General features: G+C 40.5%; 1 protein-coding gene across 1 annotated transcript in view; it reads right to left on the reverse strand.

Moving 5' to 3' along the window:
* DLX1 (distal-less homeobox 1) overlaps positions 256-20,502 on the reverse strand; it is a 44,534-nt gene continuing 24,287 nt past the window's right edge. The window contains exon 6 of the mRNA XM_021399936.1: positions 256-549. Coding sequence (XP_021255611.1) covers positions 310-549 — 240 coding nt within the window. The 3' untranslated portion in view covers positions 256-309. The remainder of the gene's footprint in view (positions 550-20,502) is intronic.

Raw genomic sequence — 20,502 nt, forward strand, 5'->3', positions numbered from 1 at the left:
ACACCCCCCCAAAAAAAAAAAAATCAAACTGTGAGAGGAACTGAGAAAACAAAACTAGATGCCCACTTTGCCTTGCTTCTACTTATCCACACAACAGCAGTTTCAGCATTGTGGCCTTAATTGTCATCATAGTCATATTCCCATCTGAGATTTAAAGGAAGAGTGTTTGTGTACACTAGCATAAAACAGGAGGATGTAGCCACAGGAAACTGATAATCAAAATATTTTTTTTTTGTAATGCACTTTAGTTTGTCTTCAGGACTTTATTTTGAACAAACTTCAGAAACATAAATCCTTGTTCTATTCTATTCACTTCACCCTTTCAATCACTCCAGCAGGAGAGAAGGAAAGTTGTTCTGAAGTGGGATTGTTAGGGACGTACACTGTAATTGTTAAGAGCACTGAGCACAAAGGTAACACTAAGACAAGCTGCCCAAAGCTGCTTGGGCCGTGGGAAGTGGTGTTACCAAAGTAATCACTGTCAAACTGTTCTGCAAGGCTGCTGGGGAACTCTGCATCAAGAGGGATGCGTAAGCCAAAGCGCATTTCCTGAAAAAGAGAACACAGGCATTCACTGACGATTTGTAGGATTTCCATCTTTTGTCTTAATATGTATTTCTAGCTTGCTGCAAGTTGGAAAACTGAGCTCATTGTGAGCATTTCAGATCTTTCCCTATCACATCCTGAATCTTGATGTTAATTTGAAAATCAGATGGAAGTAAAGGCTAGTAACTTGAGAATCACTAAGACAGCTTCCAAACTGGACAAAGAGACAGGTTAGGTATGGTCTATATATAAATGCTCGGGGTGAAAGTGCAAGGAACCACGCTTTCCCCACACAGTAGATTAATAATTTGCAGTACTCATGCTTTCCTGTGTCAGCCCCTTGTAGCAGCCCCATAGGTGCTAATGCTATTTTTGTGAGCTCTGCAGGAAGGCTGCCAGCACTCAGCATTCACAGGAGGAAGATGCAAGCCTGATAGCTCCTGCACTGAACTCTTGAGAGCAGCACAGAGGCAGTGCTTTTTAGTTCTGGAGATCCATAGCAAAGCTTCCTCTGGCCCTCATCAGGATGGCTGTCAGCCTTGTTCTCAAGTTACTGCAACTGGTCACAGAGGGGCCAATTCCTGCCCCTTAGACCTCACTCTCAAGCTGTTACTCCCTTACTTAAGTGGACAAAGACACGTCACTTGCAATTGGAAGGAGGGGACATGAAAGGAAGGGGGTAACAACAGAAAAGCAGATGCAAGTTTCCTGACCAGTGGCAAGCAAAGAGGGACACAGCATTGTGGCAGCAGCACAGCATGGCTCCTGCCTGCTGGGCAGTGCTGGGGACATCAGAGCAAGGCTGCTTCCCAGGGACATACAGGAAGGGTTTTCCACACATAGTGGTAATGTGCCCCCTCTTTGCTGTGTTTGCCATTCTCAGATAACTATCATGCTCCTTACCCCAGGTTACAAAAACAAACAAAAACCTACAGAGAGAAGATATAGCCTCACTTCAGATGTTTACATTTTTCTGTTTTACACAAACCAAGCCATGCCACAAAGCAATTTTTTAGCCACTTTAAAGGTTTTCAGTTCATTAACAAAAGCAACCGGATCTCATTTGCACAGAGCCCATGGATAAGCTATGAAAAGGTGGAAGTATCTCCAACATTGCTTCCTCCTAATACCCTGCGTTCACAGCCAGGAGTAACTACTATCATGTACAGGATTTTAACTGTATTTCTGTGCTTGAGTTGCGCAGGACATGCTTTCTCAAGCCTACACATCCTAGCCTCAAGTTATCCATCAAGCTTTCACTGCACTGCTAGAATATATCTAACTAGAAGTTTCCAGAGTTTTCTCCTCACACCAGACATGAACTCCCCAGGAAAGGGGGAAGCACATTTCAGAACAAGAAGTCTTTGTTAAGGACATTAGTTACTATGACCCATCTCTTCCTAAATTCTTGCACCCATGAATTTGGCACCTCAAGTTATCTCAGTTGTCACTATTTCAATTTCTGCACATAGAAATACTCCTGCACTTCCACCATTTGTTTCACTTCAGTTTTTCGTAAGTCTATATTAAAATGAAAACAAAACTAGAATGTAATTAAGTCCTAAAGCCATTTCAGAGATATTCAAATATATTCCCATCTTTAAAATTCTGTTTCTGTTGATTTGTTTTAGTAAGAATGTGGTCTTCTTCAAACATAAAGGGTCCAACGCTACTGGATTTAAAGAATGGTAGAGATAGGGCAGTCTGTAAAACTGTAAGTCTTCATTCCTTATTGACAGCTTTAGTGAAAAATGGCAATCCTTTAACCTTGGGACATCGTTTCTCAGGGGGCTGATTAAATGAAAAGTCTGTTTTGGTCAATGATAATTATAGCAGAAGACCTCACTGTAACCTTTAAGTGCACACGTTCTGCCTGGCACACTGTGCTAATTAAGTAGCTGTTATTCATTCCTTCAGTTCATCTAAAATTACATTCTCACGTAAGGCAAAGTATTGCCAATACAATTTACAATATGAGCAGTGTCCCTTTATATTTGCCCAACTAATATTAATTTCTTCCAGGTCAATAACGATTAGGAAGAAAAGAAGCCAAAAGTTTACTTTGCAAAATACAATTAAAATAGAATAAAAGATGTTTAAGATACAGGTGGCTGTGTTTGTTCCTCCATCTTCTCACTTTCAAAGATAGATTGCTTGGGTTAGGGTGCTTTTTCCAGTCTGAAGTTTGGGGATTTTTTTTTTTCTCCTCTGAGGTTTTTGTTTGTTTGTCATTTATCTCCCCTCTCCAAGTCTACACAAGGAAGCACCTAAATAACAGACCAGGACATCAGCTCACAGAGCATCAGTTGACTGAAGTCTGCCTCTGCCTCTCACACAGGAAAGCGTAGAAAGTTTGTACCTCCTTGCTTGTACTTCCTAGTCTTACACCAGAGTGAAGTAATGGAGTAAAGCACTTCTCCCAGCTGTTTTTGATAAGAAAGCAAAGTTAGGACCAGTTTTTCCCATTTTCACTTGACAGTGATCTGAATACCAGTTTCTGATTTCTAATTGGAAGTGCTTGTTCTTTACTATTAAGAAAACATAATTCTTGAAAGATGACACAGATTTTAAGCAGTTTGTATATAATTTTGTTAAGCTCTGCTCCACTGTGCAAAAAGAAATAGTACTTTACAAAAGACATATCTGTAAATAGAAACAGAAGCAAGAGCAAAGGGAGCATCATTTCAGAGCAGAGTCCATCTTCCAATACCTTAACACAAATATCGAACATGCCAGCCTTGGATGAATGTTCTGTTGCACTCGGTTAAACTTGTTCCTGCCAGCTTAGCAAATACGAAAAACATTTTACATCCCTTGCCAGCAAAGCCCCTTACTTAGATGTTTGCCTGTTCCTGTTGCCAGTTAGGATAATCACAGAGCATGACTGTCAGCTTGGACCAGTTGCTGTTTAGAATGTCTTTACTCATGTTTTTTTTTTCTTGTTGAGGTTTTTTTGTTGTTGTTGTTTTAGAAAACCTCTGATCATTACTATGACCTTATGTTTCAGGGTGTTTTAAAACCTATGAAGTAGCATGAGGTCACATAGCTGATGTGGGGGGGTGAGGGGATCATGACTCAAAAGGAAGATAAAAATGGCATATGCATGAAATCTGTGTTACTGAATGAGAGCAAAGGGTATTTGTAATGTTGAGTGGGCAAATGTGAGCATGAAGCCACTTTGCTGAAAAATCACTGCACTGCCTTAAACCTGAGGTTATAGTTTCTTGTGACTCAGTCTTAATCGCACCCAAAAAACAACACTCAATGCCTCAGCGCCTTGACTTAGCATGAAGACTATGTCTCCAGAACAACTTCCTGCAGCACAAAGACACACGGTATGTCCAGCATGTGATTTGTTCACTTGTCTTAGGGAAAGAGCAGACATTCCCTCACTGTGGATATAAAGATAGAGTAGCCCTCTCATTACTCAGTGATGAGCATTTCCTGGTCACTTTCCTCTAGTAAAAATCAATGAAAACTGATTAATTGCATCTCTTTTCAAAGTGAATTTGAAAATGACAAAGTAAAGATTCTGCTAGACAAATGATTCCTTGTTTCGCCACATGCTGGTTTTTCCCAGCAGGACAATGAATAAGTGTAAGAAACCACAGTATTTGTACGTTCAGACTTCTCCATTACACAGCATTTTGCAAATATCCTTCAAAATCCAAATGAGAATGTTACAGCCATGTTTATAGAGTGCTACATGTATCAAAGAAAGTCATTCCACTGTAAAAATACCTGAGCCCCATCATTAACCAGTGTCTCATACTGGTTTTAACATTCTGAAGAAATTGATATTCTTAGGTTTAAAGTACTTTGTAGTTTGAAATAGATCACTGAGTGAGAGAAAGCCACCTCTCACTCAGGTTAAATAAGTTAATCATGTTAAGTTTCCTCACATTTCAGTATACAACTAAATAAAAAACTACACCTTCCATCTCCAAAAATAAGATAAAGTATCATAAAAGGCATTGCATTCATATTTCATATAACATAAGCATGTACGTATTTAAATGGAATCACCAGGTATATGTCCTCAAGCCAGAATAACCTCTTGCTCATAATCACATCTGTTTTATAGTTATTCAAGGGAGTAGCTCCACAGGTACTTGCATAGGTGGCCTGAAGTGCCTAGTAATAACCTCCTGACTTTGCTGAGAAGCTGCCATCATTGCCATCACTTCACAGATCGCCTCACCACCAGCATGACTGCAGCAATAAGGACCACCATCATCAGTGTTAACATTACGCAGTCCCACAGGAGAGCAGACTAACAAACACTGTCCCCATAGGGGCCAGGAGTCCCCACAGTCTCTACTCCAACCCCCGGGGGGTTTGCTCCCCCTCTCCAGCACAGGAGAACAATTTCCAGCCCATTCCATACCACAGGGGACGGGACACATGGTACATTGGTTCTATCAACCAGCATTTTGGCACAAACACAGGAACATCACAGAGTGAAGGTGCATGCTGTGTCAGAGCAGCGAGTGTGCTCCTCAACCAGAACAGTGGGAACAACTGCCATTGCATTGGAAATTCTCACAGTTCTTGAAAGAGTTTAGGGCCTTACTACAGCTTTTTTCCCCCTTTCCATTCTCTTCATTAAAACCACCTCACCATCACCAGTGTTCCATTCCATGAAGACATGTTTATCTGAATAAACCAAACAAGCAGTAAGGAAGTACCATGATGCCACAAAGATCAGTCGCATGGAAAGGTTACACCAACATCAATTTTCATCAGTTTTTCTCCAAAACAACACTAGCCACATTTCTTACTGCTTTGATATTATTGCTAGACAACGGCCTCTGAAATTCTTTGAATTGTGCAACAGTGGTGCTCACTTTAAGAGCAGATTTCTTTTTTTTTTAAAACCTATTTATTGAGGTCTTACTCACTATTCAATCTACAAATATGTGAGCCTTTGAGTTACATTAAAAGAAATACTTTTTTTTTTGTTCACCTCACCCTAAAATATTCTGCAGCTTTCTGAAAGCTAACATCTGACATTACATTGATTATCTCCTTGTTTTACCAGTCTCTGAGGGGGAGAAAGGGACTGTGTATGTGTGTCTAATGTTTTCACTAGTTTTACTACCATGAGAAAGCAATGCATTACAGAGCTAGACAGCCATAAAGTGATTTTAAAGGGAGGGAAAACCAAACAGGGAAAAATCATTAATCATCCCAAAAATGACACAAGGTGGATGAAAAACAAGCTAATTAAGCCTTTCGAACTTTGAAATCCTAGAATACAGGAATATATCCAACAAGTTAACATTTGCCCACTGGATAAACACTGGCTCATATTCTAGAGGTTTTCAATGCTGGCACCCATTCAGGCCCTAGCTAATGAGATAGCATACTTCCATTTTTCAGCCCTCAGTCACATCTTTTAGCTCTAACTCACATCTTTTTTGATACAACTATCACAAAGCACTAACTCAGGGCTATAAAGAAACAAGAGCATTTGGCCAAGCAACCTGAAACATAAAATAAATGGCTACAGATTTAGATGGTAACTTAGATATTACGTTATCCGTTATAATGGTCTTTTTTTCCTCCACAAATTCCCATTGAAATAAAAAGGAATTAGCGTACATTAAGCATAAGAAAACTGAGATCCTAATAAGGGGGAAAAAAAGACATAAAAACACTAACGTCATTTGAAGAAAATACACTTTCAATCAAGAAGTGCTAATGGCAATATTTGCTTCAATTTTCTTTAATTCTCCATCTTGCCTTTGGCAGCATCTTCACAACTCAAATATTTCCAAATTGTCTCCTTATCACTTCACATCTAGATTAACAACATTTTCCTTTATGAAAGCCAAATGCACATACATCATACATGAATTGTCTGACATTACTGCAATTAAGGCATAGTGACCACTTCTTCAAAGCAGAGCAGAAGCTCCAGCAGAACTTTCTAGCAGCCTTGCCCATACCATCATGTGGAATTTCTCTACAGTATTCTCAAAACTGTGTTTCCAAAAGCCTCTTTTCCTACAGACATATCCTGGGCTCCTTAGCCCACTTACCCCTTAACACTCCCACTACTCTGTGCAGCCAGACAAGTGACATCTGGGCAATGATGGTTTTTTGGCTGACCAGAGGGTGTGAGACATGTGTGCTCACTGACCAGCTGGCTGATGCCTGGGAGAGGTGACTGGAGCCAAGATGTATCTGCCCTTTCTCAGTGGGAAGCACTAATTGGGCTGTTTCCTTCTACCCAGCTGAAGATTTTTTTCATGAAATTTGTAGGAACTTAAATATATTTGAGATATCTTGCTCTGGGTTAAATTTAGCAGCCAGTAAGTTCAGGAGTCACTGTGGAATAAAAGGAATAAAAAGAAGGATAGAACAAGTGCACACTTTTCCTTGCTGTTGAAAACCTGCCTACATATATGCCACAAAGGTTCACCAAGCATCGCTAAGTAGTTTTCAGTTTTTTCCACTTGTGTACTTCTTGCCTTAATTACTCTCTCAAAAATGCTACTCATTTTCACTAAAGCCTGACCCAACATTTTTCACCTGTCATTAAAGCCCCCCTTCCCTCAGTTCCTAGAACATTTCTCTTTCCAGTTCAACCAGGCTTAAAGAGGCAAGTAGCATCTAGAGAGCGGAAATATCAAAAACATACTGTGAATAGCACAATAATATACTACAATAACATACTTCTCATTTATTGCATGTGTGTTTCAGATGGAGGGAGAAATGTCTGTAAATCATGACATTGTTAGATCCACAAATTCTCCACCTAATTACATGTTTGCTAGCATGGCAAGGTAACCATTCACATGGCTACAGCTCTTCAGCACTCAGTATTGCCTGCACTGGTCAGCAGGAACTCAGAAACAGCCTTGCAACCAGAAGCTATGTGTTTCAGGGAGTATTTGTCAGCATTTCAAGCTCCAGATTTTCCTTAAGATGACACAGGACAGGCTGAGCACAGTCTGCCAGTACAGGAAGCTCCCTTCCAGCCTCCATCCACCCACCAAGGCACAGTTTATATGTGCTATTAGAAATAAATACTCTGGAGCTTATGTCTATGAGCCTATATGAAACAACTACAGGTTCATGCCTACCGCACCGCAGGTATTTCTAATATTTTTGCAAGATGCATTCAAGCATAAATTTCTACAATTCGATGAATACAAGTGATTCTTAAAAGCTGATAATAAGAAAAAAGGTCGCTTAGGAAGCCAGTAGGGCTCACATAGGCTAAGACGTGTAACAGTAGCTCCTTTTGTTATTCAAATATATAGCATAAGTGAACGCTATTGCTACATTGTGTGTAACAGCTTGGACAGTTACAATAAGAGGGAAAATGCAGTTTCATAAACAAAACAGTAAGAAGGTATATCTGAGATGGCACAGCAACGGCAGATTTCCATGGTATTGTTTGTAAGAATACTACAAACAAGTAGTACAAGCAAGCAAGTCACTTTCACAAGGCTGCAGAATACCTAGACAGTCATTTTAAAATTACTAGGTCCATGCTTTCCTCCAAACAGTTATAACTAGCATCTCCACTGTAAAAAAAAAAAAAAAAAGAGAGAGATTATATTCTCTCACTTCAGAAGGAAGTGTCCTACCCACTACTTCTCAAAAACACAGCCAAGGGTTTTGATTAAGTCCTTGAAAGCATCATCTCCATTATTGGCTGCCTCCAAAAGTCAATTATGTTATTAAAAACAGAACAAACAGCAAACTACTTTCTGCTGAATAAATCCATGCTTTGTCCAGGCCTAAAGGGCAGTCTGGTTCCCATATCTCAGTGCATGAAAGTTTCAGAGGAGACAGTGAGGATGATTGGAGGCATGAGTAAGCCAGGCAGGTTATCACCCCTCAACCTGCGAAACAATAGCTTCAGGAGCAGGTGGCAAAAATAAATACAATTAAAAAAAAAAAACAACTCATCACATGGAAAGCAGGATGGAGAGGTGGAAAACGATGTTTATAATCTCTTCTGATATAAAAGACTGAGTCCAGCAAACGAAGCCATCAGGAGCCAGTTCAGAACAAACATACACAGCAGTTTCTCACACAAATGATGGAGATCTGAGCCAAACCATGCCCTAGAGATGCTGGAAAGCACTCAGGATGGTGTGGGGGAAGGGAGCCAGATGAGTGCTGCTACAGACTACAAACATCAAGGACAGGAAATCCCCTGGGTTGGAAAAAAAAAAGTGGAGAAGGGAAGCTACTGGGTGAGAGGAGAAGAGGTATGGGGTAAAGCAAGTGCCATCTATATTCACCTGTTGCCTATAAGTTACAGACCCTGTTGGCCCAGAAAGACTGTGATAGCTGTCACAGCTTCTCTAGGCTTATACTCACAAGTTGGCTTGCAGTTCAGGATTAAATTCACTACTAATGCCTTGTAACTCAGGTGCAGCATAGTTGCTTTCTCTGAAGTTGTTAGAAACTGCCATTAACAGAAAACGCTGTCCTTAAACTAAGTTACCAAGACCTATCCCAGCAGCATTCTCAGTGCCTGCAAAGAAGCAAGGCCACAGACCAAAAAAAAACCACTACAAAAACAAAGTACCAAACAAGTCAGTCCTGAATAAGCCAATGAAGGAGTAATGTTGTCCAGGGATCATGTTGGATCAGTGTGCAGTCAGCTAAAATGGACTAACAGTTTGGCAGTGTGGCAAGCATACAAAGCTACTATCGCTGCCAGCAAGCTGATTACTTGAAGAAAAGAGAGGGATAGGGAGCCCTTTCACCATTTCAGTTTTCAGGAAGTCATAACAACACAACTGCATGCTCCAACGCCACCCAATAACCTGTCAGGTCAGATTCATCACTCAAATCCAAAGCAGCTCTGCTGTAGACTAGAAAAGTTTTTTTCAAGACAAAATTGCAGAGCATCTTTTTCTTAATGTGGTTTCATTGTTTTGCTTAAGTTTGCCAGTACCCTAAACCCAGAGTATAGCTGTTCTATACATATTGGATTTACTTTCCTCACACTCATGATGCAAAAAACAAAGTTCCCAGACTTAGCAGGCAGACCCTGAAAGAGCACAGGGCAACAAACCTCTGTTATAAACTCTAATGAAGTGACTTAAACCTTGACAACCTACAGAGGTACTTTTGGGAAAGGTAGAAAGCCAGGTACAGTCAACACATGCAAAGTAGGGATTTTATTTCTCTGTGCCACTGCCCAGGCAAGGCCCATTTCTAATCCACTTCACTTGTTACTCACTGGGTGATGACTATCACAGAAGCTGTGATGTCTGTGCAACGTTCAGACCACACTAAAAAAAAAAAAAAAAAAAAAAAAAAAAAAAAGCCATTACTGCAGTAAGCCATTCAAGTGAGAAATTTTTTTGACTTTAAAGGATGTATGTGACTTTCAAAAAATGTATCAACTGTTCCACTCAAACCCTCCTGCAAGTTGCAATGCCTGCTACATAGCTGACTTCTTTGGAACATAAGAATTCATATCAAGATGTTGCATGCTCAGTAAAAGCAAATTACTGCTGCGTCTTACGATAATAATTTTAGCTGATATACCATAATAGCCTTCTTAGGAAATAAGATTATTCATTTGAAATTAGAAGCCAGTTGTGAGTGTTGCCTTTTGAGTACAGGAAGTTATTTGACTCTTATCAAGACCAATAAAGAAGTTGTTAGACTGTAGGTCAACACAGACCAGTAGGATGTTGGATTTCAGACTCCTCTGCAGATAAAGTGCAAGTTCACATTGGCTAGGGGAAAAAAAAAGGAAAGAAAGAAAGCTCTCCTTGGTTTGTGTTATTCTTAATTCCTCCTAAAAGCACAATAGAAGGACTTTCAGTTCCTGAAGCATTTCTAACACCATGAGTACTGTACACCAGCCATAAGATAAGCACTTGCTTTTCCTCTTGCTCGTACTGTTTCACCTTACTGGGCTGCACTTATGGGCACTAGCCTTTACAAGTCCCACAGCCTGCTGCAGTCATGTCTCATTTCACAGCCTGTTGCCACACTGCACCACCTCCCAAGCACACTCACAGGATATTACAGGACAACCCATACACTTGGTCTTACAGCCAAAGGAAGAAACAGTCCAGGCCTGCAAAATCAATTTCCTGGCAAAAAGCTACAGTTGGATGGCATAAATTGCTACATGTTGTAGAAATCAATCCTAGCCACCCTAATTGCCAGAACCAAAGACTATTGCTTTTCACATCGCCAGTATCTCTTTTCCTCACTTCTGCACAAGCAACTACCATGTAGGACTGACGAGCCTCAAATGTTTGTTCAAGACCAAAGAAGATAAGCTCATGTTCAGAGCAGCTGAAAGAATACAAAAACAAGCCAATACTCTTTTAATGTCACTTGATTGCCACATTAACTACTTCCCTAGGCCAGGGAGCCAAGATCATGCTGATGGGACAATGATGCACACCACGCACAAAACTTTCAAATAAAATATTTTAATGGAGCTCCACAATGGACTTCCCCCACACTCACTGGCAACACATCTCAGCAACCCTGTGATGACCAACAGCTTATGCTGCCAGAAGATCTGCTAGCCATCTGTCCAGAGGTGGCTAAAGTTGAGGGCTGGCACAGGTGTCCTGAATGGCCACAAAGCCATTAGCACTGTGCTGCCTCCACCACCTGTCAGCACTAGACACATTCTTGAATTAGTTGCCATGTTTGAACTAAGGGTTGCCTACCCTGTGGATCGTAATCTGTACACCACTCCTACCCCTGCTGTTTCAAGTAGGACATGAGTAACAAACAAGGTAAATTGCTTCATGCTTCTTCCCGCTGCATTTCACTATAACAAAAGGTTGCTGCAGAGAGACCACAGAAGTGGCTTAGAACTATTATTCCAGACTCTTCAAATATTTTCTTCAGTTATGCTCTTACATCTAGAAGTGCAATGTGCTAGAGAGATGTTTCACCTGGTGGGAATCAGACTCCCCTCCCCTCCCCTCCCCCCTCCTCTCAGATTAAAATCTATTGAATGGACTTCTGCACCTGATAGTCACTGAAGCTGCTCCCACTTGGAGTTCGCACTGCCTTCTGCTGAATCTTATTTCTTTTTTGGGAGTCAGACTTTGCTTATGGACAGATTCTTCTATGCAAGCAAGTGCAACTATAGATAATCACAAGCAATGCTTTTTCATTTATTCACAATTAAAGACTTTAAAAAGAAATAACATGGACTGAGAACCTACAAGCTGACCTGAAGTTTAAACATTCTCACATCCTAGCTCTTCTGTAAAAATAGCAGGCTCAAAAAGGGACAAAGAGGCTGTTCCCACTGCTCCCCTGCTGCACCCAGGCCTGTGGCAGGCAGACCCCACAGCAGCCTCCTCTACTACCCACTGCCTCCAGCCTGGCTGATGCACATCAACCTGCAAAGCTAGACTGTTTTCTTAACTACTGCTGCAGGAGTACCTAGCTATAGGCACAGTATCTATGTCAGATCTTTGGTAAGTGCAAGACAGCTCTTCATAGTATGTTCATGGTATAGAAATCATACCACGATGTTCATGAATTTGAAATTATGCACTATATATATATATATATATGCAGGAAAGAATGGGTGGTTTATAAGTCAACAAATATTCCAGCGTACACTTCAATGTAAATGCAGTCTTTAAAACATGAAACTAATTCATAGTTAGAGTAGAGTAACACAAGAATACACAAAAGAGACGTTCATTGTTGAAGCACAATACGAAAAATCAGTGGAGGACAGCTTACTTGCAATTGCGTATTAATATAAGAGGACTGAAATGCTCCAGTGTGCATTGTATTGAGGAGAGAAAAGGATTCTTTCACCATCTCCAAGTAAACATTTCAGGTTTATATACTAGCAAGGACTAATCATATTGCACACTACAAAGTGACAATGGACATTGTTTCTTGTTCTTATTTCTATAGTACTCCAAAAAGCCAAACCAGAGAGTAATTATGTACATCTAGGTTTTATCACATCTAATGAAGTGACTCATTGACAAAAGTTAGTTGGACTAGGTAGGGCACACCTAAAGAAAAGCTGTGTGCACAGCCTCACACTCACTAAACTGCAAGTCTCAAACTACTGGAACATTATTTACTCCACAACATACCTCCTTCAATTGGTATTTGAAGTATTCAGTATTTTTTTTTTATCCTCTACAGTAAGCACGTGGATAATGCCTCTGTCACTCCCACCACCCAAAGTACTGGACACAATTTACACAGGGAAATCTAACCCTTATGTGCTAAACTTCATCCTCCACCCTGCATTTAACATATGCTCTCTCAGTGTAACTTCCTTAGGTGTTATTTCCTAATATTTACAGGGGTGGGAAAAAAAGAATTCTAAATTTCATTTCTTATGAATCATATTCACAAAAGTAATTTTCCTAAAATTTACAGACATTTTCACCCTCAAGCATACATGTATATGTATCATACCTTGAAAATATCAGCCTAAAATACTAAAATTTGTAAAGCTATAAGCATCTGAAGAAGTGATCTTTCATAAGTGCAAGACAACTTTTATTTAATTCAAGTGTTAATTATAGATAGGTGATTGTATTAGGCATATACATTGCATAAAGTACCTTTGTATTTTGCAAATTTTTACAATTAGTACTGCGGATCTTGTGCTTCATCTTTGAAAAGAGTGACTGAAATTAAACACCCAAAATCAAAGCACACAGTTGACAACACTGCCCTCGCTACAGGGGTTGGAACTAGATAATCTTTGCGGTCCCTCCCAACCCAAGCTCCTCTATGATTCTATGACACTAGAGAACATTTGGAAATCTGTGCCTGTATCATAGTCATTGTTAGGAACTGCATACCTACAAAATTCTTCTGACATCTAAAATTCTCTTGTTCTTGATCAGAAAGGTAAGCATGCTCTACTTTACAAAAAAAAAAAAAAAAAGAATTTTTTTTGCTATTTCACTGTAATTATGTGCTATGATATTCTTTATCCATTTCAAAATATACACCTGCATACAAGCATACAGAAATATCCCTAGTTTTAATTGCAAAAAGAGATCATTTGCCCATGGCCATTTTTCACAAGTGGTTTCTGCCATATATTTCATTTTTGTAATAATGACTTTACTTTGCACTACTGATCACTGCAAAGAGACAAGTTTTCTCTGGGCCAGAGGGAAAAGAGAGGACAAATCATTCTGAAACTCCCAAACACTGTGAGGTTAATTAAGTGCTAATTAAAATATTTTAACAGTCAAGTTCACTTAATCTTAAGAAGCCCTCCAAAACATGAGTAGCTTTCCTAAGGTAAACTCTCCTGCTTCACCTCACTATATTCAAGCTGAACATGAAACTTTAGCAAGTCTTTTTTATGCTGCAAGACTCCAGCTCTACAAAGGACACATTTGCAAGCATTACTCTGGTGCAAGGACAAAGACATCACCCAGGTGTCCAGTAGCACCATGTCACAAGAGTAAGACACCCTGAGGCTCTGTAAAAGCAACCCAGGTCTTCCTGTTCAAGCTATACATTGACCCAGTGGCAAAATACTGTTTATCACAATTGTTAGTTTGCATAGTGAGGCAATTCAGACATGGATTTATGATTTTGATAAATGATGGGTTGCACACAGCAAGAACAAGACAAGGAAGACTTGCTCATACAGTGTACTGTGCCCAAAGAACATTTATTTCACAGAACAGCACCCACCATGCCCAGGAAACTGGCTCATTAGTACATGTGAGTCAGGTGCTTGCTAAGAGGAATCCTGAGTCACTGCTGGACTCTGGATCATGTTCACAATATGCACAGACAGCACAGGAAACGCATTCTTAGGCCATGAGTAAAGTAAGCATCTTCAGTATGAAGTCAGTATTACATTTTTATTTTTAAAAAAAAGAAAAAGTACCAAGCAGGGAAGAGTTCCAAACAAGCTCAGCAATTCTGAATCTTCCTTCTCAAAATAGCACTAGTACTGTGACCTTTCTCATCAAACGCAAAGCAGTTTTTCTGCAAGCTGGCTAGTTAGTCAACAGGCATCACTGTGCTGGCCCAGTGACCCCAGCCTATCCTCCAACAGTCCCAGCCAAGCAGTGCTATGGACACCTCTCATTAGTCTCTAGAAGGCATACTGGAACATTTTCCATTTCTACAGAATTCATTCATATAAAACAGACAACATCATTCTGGGTACCTGAAGGTAGAACTAATATCTTATCCATTTATCACACTGTTAAGGTGCAAAACTCAAAGCCCTCCCAGATTTGATAACAACCACATCAATAGAAAGGATTCAGCATTGTCATATATATTGTATATACATAACTCAATTCAAGCTACCTATTCCCCAGGTTTCAGAGGGCACAAGTATAGCAAACAAGTGCAGCATTATCTTCAGCAAAAATCAGGTTTCCATCTCATCCAAGAATAGAGCTTTCTCAAACAATCCTGAATTCCTACCGCATTTACACAGCATGACAGCTTCTCATCTTGCACTGCTCCCTTGCACACTCCTTTAGCCCTTTGCCTTACACACAGTTGGACTAGATGATCTTAGTGGTCTTTCTGAAGCTTCATGATTCTATGTTTACAAGATGGAGCCCTAACACCCAGACCAAAGTACCACAGCTGTAGACTTCCCGAACACACTACAGTTTGAAACATAAGGGAAAAGTGTAACTCTTACTCATAGCAGCACAAAGCAGCAACCTAGACCAAGAAGGACTTTATGACTCCTACAGCCTCTTTTCCCCCTTAAAATAAGGAAGATGGGCTTGGGTGGGTATTCCAATCAGTTTCCTCAGTAATCACTGAGGAAATTGATCACTGAGGTGATTCAGGGTTTAGAGGCCCTGTCGCAGCAGGTAGGGACCAGCTGTGTTTGGACAGGTGTGACAGCAGGCCACTGCCTGGTGGTCTGCCTAAGTTAGGCACTACAAGTCAGCTGCACTACATGACACAGGACAAGTGCTCCTGCAGAATAGAGGAACTAGGGGTATAGTTGTGCTGCTATTCTTAAGGGACTAAAAAGGTCATTATTTAAAAAGAAAAAGAAGAAGTCTGACTCAGAAACTAAATAAAACCATAGGGAAGTTTGACCGTGCCTTAAGCATAAATGGGAAGAAAAAGCAGTTTACAGAAAGGATTCCTTACACCAATTTTACCAATGGAAAGCTAAGTTTGGAAGACATGTTGCAATAACTACCTTGAATTTGATTATCCTGTAGAATATTGTTGAAGCTACATATTAACACCTGATTATGCTATAGAGTAGCACCAGACTTCCTTACAAGGTGCCCACTCCTCCTTTCCACTTGAAGCCATTATACCAGGAGAGAGCAGCAGTAATCTCCCTGCTCTGCAAAGCTTGCCAAATGACTTTCCCCTTCCCTGAGGGGAAGATGTAGCCAGCATTTGCTAACTAATAACTTCACTGACTAATTAAGGAAAGGCTTCCACTGATAAACTGCCAAGCTGCAAGGCATAGCAAATCAAGTGTTCCATATTTCAGCCTGCAGAAAGCAGGTATGAACAGAGGTTGCTTTCTGGGAATAACATTTCTCAGCAAGCACTCTGCTGTTTTCTTCAAACAAATGATACAGTCAAGACTTTCTCTCAGAACGTGACCACCACTTCCTTCTCTGAACCACAAAAGAAGACCAAAAGAAAATTTCACTTAAGCTCTGTTAAAAAAAAAAAAAATCTCTTAATGAGTGTTCTTCTGCAGCTGTGATTAGGAGCTCACGGTACCAAAGTGAAGTTTGCTATTTTGTTTTTTTTTTTTTTTTTTGGAGGGAAACATTTTTGTAAATATAATCCAAAGTAAATGCAAACATTCTTGCTCACAAATTGTGAGTACATGAGGGAATATTCTGTTCACAGGTGTTATATTAATGAAGGGACCATAATGGTTAGGATGCAAGTCCTGTGGGTCCTTTACAGTTTTACTCTAACAGCGAACAATCTATGACTGTGAAACAGAAACAGTAGCAGCTGGCATTCTTTTGGTTGAGAAAATATAAGGCATCAGTAATGCAGGGCATATCCTTCTACACAGGATGTGTTATCCCTACCAATGCTTATGTTCCCCAATAAATAGCTTTTCTATGACTACCTTGTGTCAGCTGCCCCTTGACATTGAATCTCCTGCATACAGAGGATGTTCTTGGAGGGAAGTCAAATTGTTGGTATGCACCAAAAGAAAGTTATTTTTTTTTAATATGTAAGGAGCTTACGGCTATCTTTCCTCAAGTCACTGCCTGCAGTACCAGGAACAAAATTTACCTTTCTTCTTCCAAAGGCCAACAACTGATATTATGGCAGTCTGTACAAAAGAAGCTGAATGGGAAATGACCGCTTGGTCTCTCACATAATTAAGTTTCACTCATTACTGCTACTTTTGATCAGGCAGCAGACTTTAAACAAACAAAAATGTCTTTTCATGTAAAGAGCATTTACATTTGTAAGCTTTTAAGCTTTCACAGTATCCTGTGTTAACTGTATAAATGGTTTCAAAAAGTGATTAGACATATTCTTGGGGTACAAGTCAACCAATGGCTGGTAAAACTTAGCAGCTCATGTGCCACATCTCACCCTGCAAACCCTTTCTGCTGCTGTTTGCTTCATGCTGGGGGACACAAAAGGAGCACTATATAGTTTTCTTGTTTTTTGTTTACATCCCCTCCCTGATATCCAGTCGAACATTGCTGGAGAAAACATCTAGGTAAGTCTTTTCATCCTGTGGCCATTCCCATATTACTATTCAGCCTATCTTTCAGCACACTTACTTTTCAGCATCATACAGAAAACACACAGCTGTTGTTCATGCCCTGTGCTGGTATAAGCACAGCAGCTGCACTCTTCAACCACAACGTGCTTCATCAGAAACTGTACTGTTTGCTTGAGACATGGGTCACTTGGGAACAAGGAACCCAGGCTCCAGCCCAGGCAGTGGGAGGGAGCTGGCTGTTGGCAGCCTGGGCATGCTGTTTCACAAGGCAACGCACAGCAGCGCTCACAGATGGCACCAGGCCACACAGTATAAACGTGCAAGACAAAACAAGCCAGAGAGAAAGGATCCACAGAGAGCATGTGCAGGAAGAAGTACTTTTAACCTCTGTGAAGTAGGGTCATATTTACAGAGAGCTGACCCAAGTGAGTGGACACAGAAGGCAGGACTGTCAATGTACATCAGTCTGGCTCACAGTACTGAGCTGGCTAATCGTGGAAACTGCATCAAATACAGAGGCCAGTAATGAAAGCTGAGCTGCCTGGGAAATGAGAATGAATGATGGCTCCCTTCAAGCTGGTCCAATCCAGCTTTCCTCCAGTCATTGTCTTTCGGGTGGCATCAGATATAAGTGCCTGCAGAAGTCCATCTGTTGCATTGCGTAAACTGCGTCTGAATGACCTCAGGGTCCATGCCAAAACAGTTTCTAATTCCCCTCATTAAACCAAACCCTCTCAGCTGCACTACGGAACAGGATAATCCAGCTGATACCAGATCAGAGTGCTCTACTCTGAACACATAAATGGTCAAGTGAAAGAAAAGGGAAGCATACGTCACATTCAGCTTTGGAGATGTGAGGCACAGAAAAAGGAAATGTCTTTGTTCAGATGATACTAAATAGTTGTCTAGCTCATCTACAAGATTCACAGTTCATCTACGCAGATCCTTAGCCACAGAGCCAGACTTCCTGCATGAAGGACATTTCTTACAGCATTCACACGAATCCTATGCTATCTCAACTAAACTAAGCTACGCTACACATTATGCATTCTTTAATAATTAAAAAAAAGAGAGAGAGAGAGAGATGCTTGAAATCTTTATGAATAAAATATCTTTCTGTTATTATTCAGAATCTGGATACTGGAATACGCAATTAACGTAACACAGAAGGTCAAAACATCGTGCTTGTGTTACAAACTTTCATTTTTAAGCAAGTACAGGTAAATAAGAATGCATTACATTAAATGGATTATGTTAGATATCATGCTAAATAGTTTTCACTTTGTTCATACTATATAGAGATTTAGGAAGTATCTTTTCTTCCTCTTTCCAAACCATTCTCTCCAAGAATAAACAAACACAAAAGCCATCTCTTTCACAGCTGGTGGTCTATTGCTATTATTCCTATGTCGGTTTCCACCTTAAGCCTGTGCAGCAATTTTCTTTTGGTCCAAAGGCTGCCTTGTCACCGGTCAGCAATACTGTTCTTTTAATGATTAACTGAATTAATTAGCAACAAAGTCACAACTGAAAGCTGTGGAACAAGTCACTATCACAAAGGCTGTATTTTAAACCATGAGAGCAAACAGTTACAGTTTATGTGAACACTGGCTGAGATAAGAATGCATACAGTGGTTTTTTTGTTTTGTTTTGTTTTGTTGTTGTTTTTTTTTAAAGTAAAAAGCTTTAATTGGCTTTGCTACTTAAAAATCAATCTTCAGGGAAGACACAGCAAGAGACTAAAGTGTACTTAAAAACCCACATAACAACCCCAAGAATAATAATTTGCTAATATATACTCCAGCATTTTAAGGGCATGTTATTGCTACCATGGACATAGGTCCTAAATGAGACCAGACTGCACTGAAGATGTACCAAGCAGCTTTTTAAAAGAGAATAAATACAGCTGACTATTTAATATGAAATCTCTGATAAACTTCTGAAAAATTTCTGTCTTCAACATAGACAAAATACAGATTTCCTGGAAATACCTGAATTTCATCTGCCAGTCATTCACAGACAGCCTCATCTGAGCTGCAGCTCCCACACTGCTGAGTGACACAGCATTTTGCTACATCTGTTTCTCACTTTCTAATTCAGCTCAAAGAGAGAGTGGGTAAAAACTCTCACCCCTAGACAAGTCAACATAGCCTTGTTCAACCAGCTGCTGGTCTTACATGTCTGGAGGTGGTACATTACCGTGCCAATAGCTTGCAGATGGTTCTGTCTGGAATATGAGACGGTGTTCAGCTGAAGAGCAACTTTCCTTCCTACATTTAAGCATGCCCAACCTGCACTTCTTGCCTTTCCTTTCATGTTGGTGCAGGGCTGGAAAATAATGTTTAAACCAGAACTCTGTCACTCAGTTGAGCTCCAGACATGCCCCAGGCAGCTTTCCATGGACAAGTCGGACGCTTCACTCAGCAGCCATCTCTTGACTTCACGCACTAACATGGTCAGTGCTGCCTGGCTCCAGCCACGTGCTGCTGGGAGCACGCAGCCCTGCAGTGAGACGTTCTTGAGGCTGATGACACTAACTGCTAATTTAATCCCCTTTTCTCTCCTCTTCATGAATAGTGCCAACATGGGTATTTTCTCTCCTCATTGGTTCTCTGCTGGCACAAATTGGAGGCAGCCCCCCCCGGACTGATTATCATCACTGCATACCCAGCTGTACCATTTGGTATGCCTTACACACCACCCTCCCATCTGGCAATGGTCCTGAGTACAAGCTAATTTACACCTTCAGTATAATGGCTGTGTCTTTTGATGCTCTAGAATATGCTACAGGCAGCTGAAACAAAAGTCCAGCAGGGCATTGTCCACCATCTCTTGCAAAAAGAATGAAATCAGGCACAAGAAAGAGGTAATTTAAATTACTACATGGCTGGTTTTGTTTCCAGACCTCCCTGAGCCCAGGACAGTTTCCTTGCTGTTAAGTACGTCTTTTCTGCCTGCCACTGGAAGTAACTCAGGGGTGGGTAGAAATGCAGCAGCTCACTTACAAAAAAGTATTTGTGAGATTTAGAACCTCTTTCCTCTTTCTAAAGAGTTTGCATGTGTCTTACCAAAAGAAAAAATTATCCTTAGTTTGTCACTCCGCAGCCACTGGTGCACACAGAGTGGGATTTAGCCTTGTGTTGAGATTCTCAAAGCAGCCCTTACAGCTGAAACCTGAATACCCAAGTTGCAGGAGAAAAAAATGCCAATTATTCCTTGTTCTCCACCTCCTGCTGAAAAAAATTTTAACACATTTCTCAAAACTAAGTCCTGTGCCT

Source organism: Numida meleagris, chromosome 5 (genome assembly GCF_002078875.1).
Source record: "Numida meleagris isolate 19003 breed g44 Domestic line chromosome 5, NumMel1.0, whole genome shotgun sequence".
Classification (NCBI taxonomy): Eukaryota; Metazoa; Chordata; class Aves; order Galliformes; family Numididae; genus Numida; species Numida meleagris.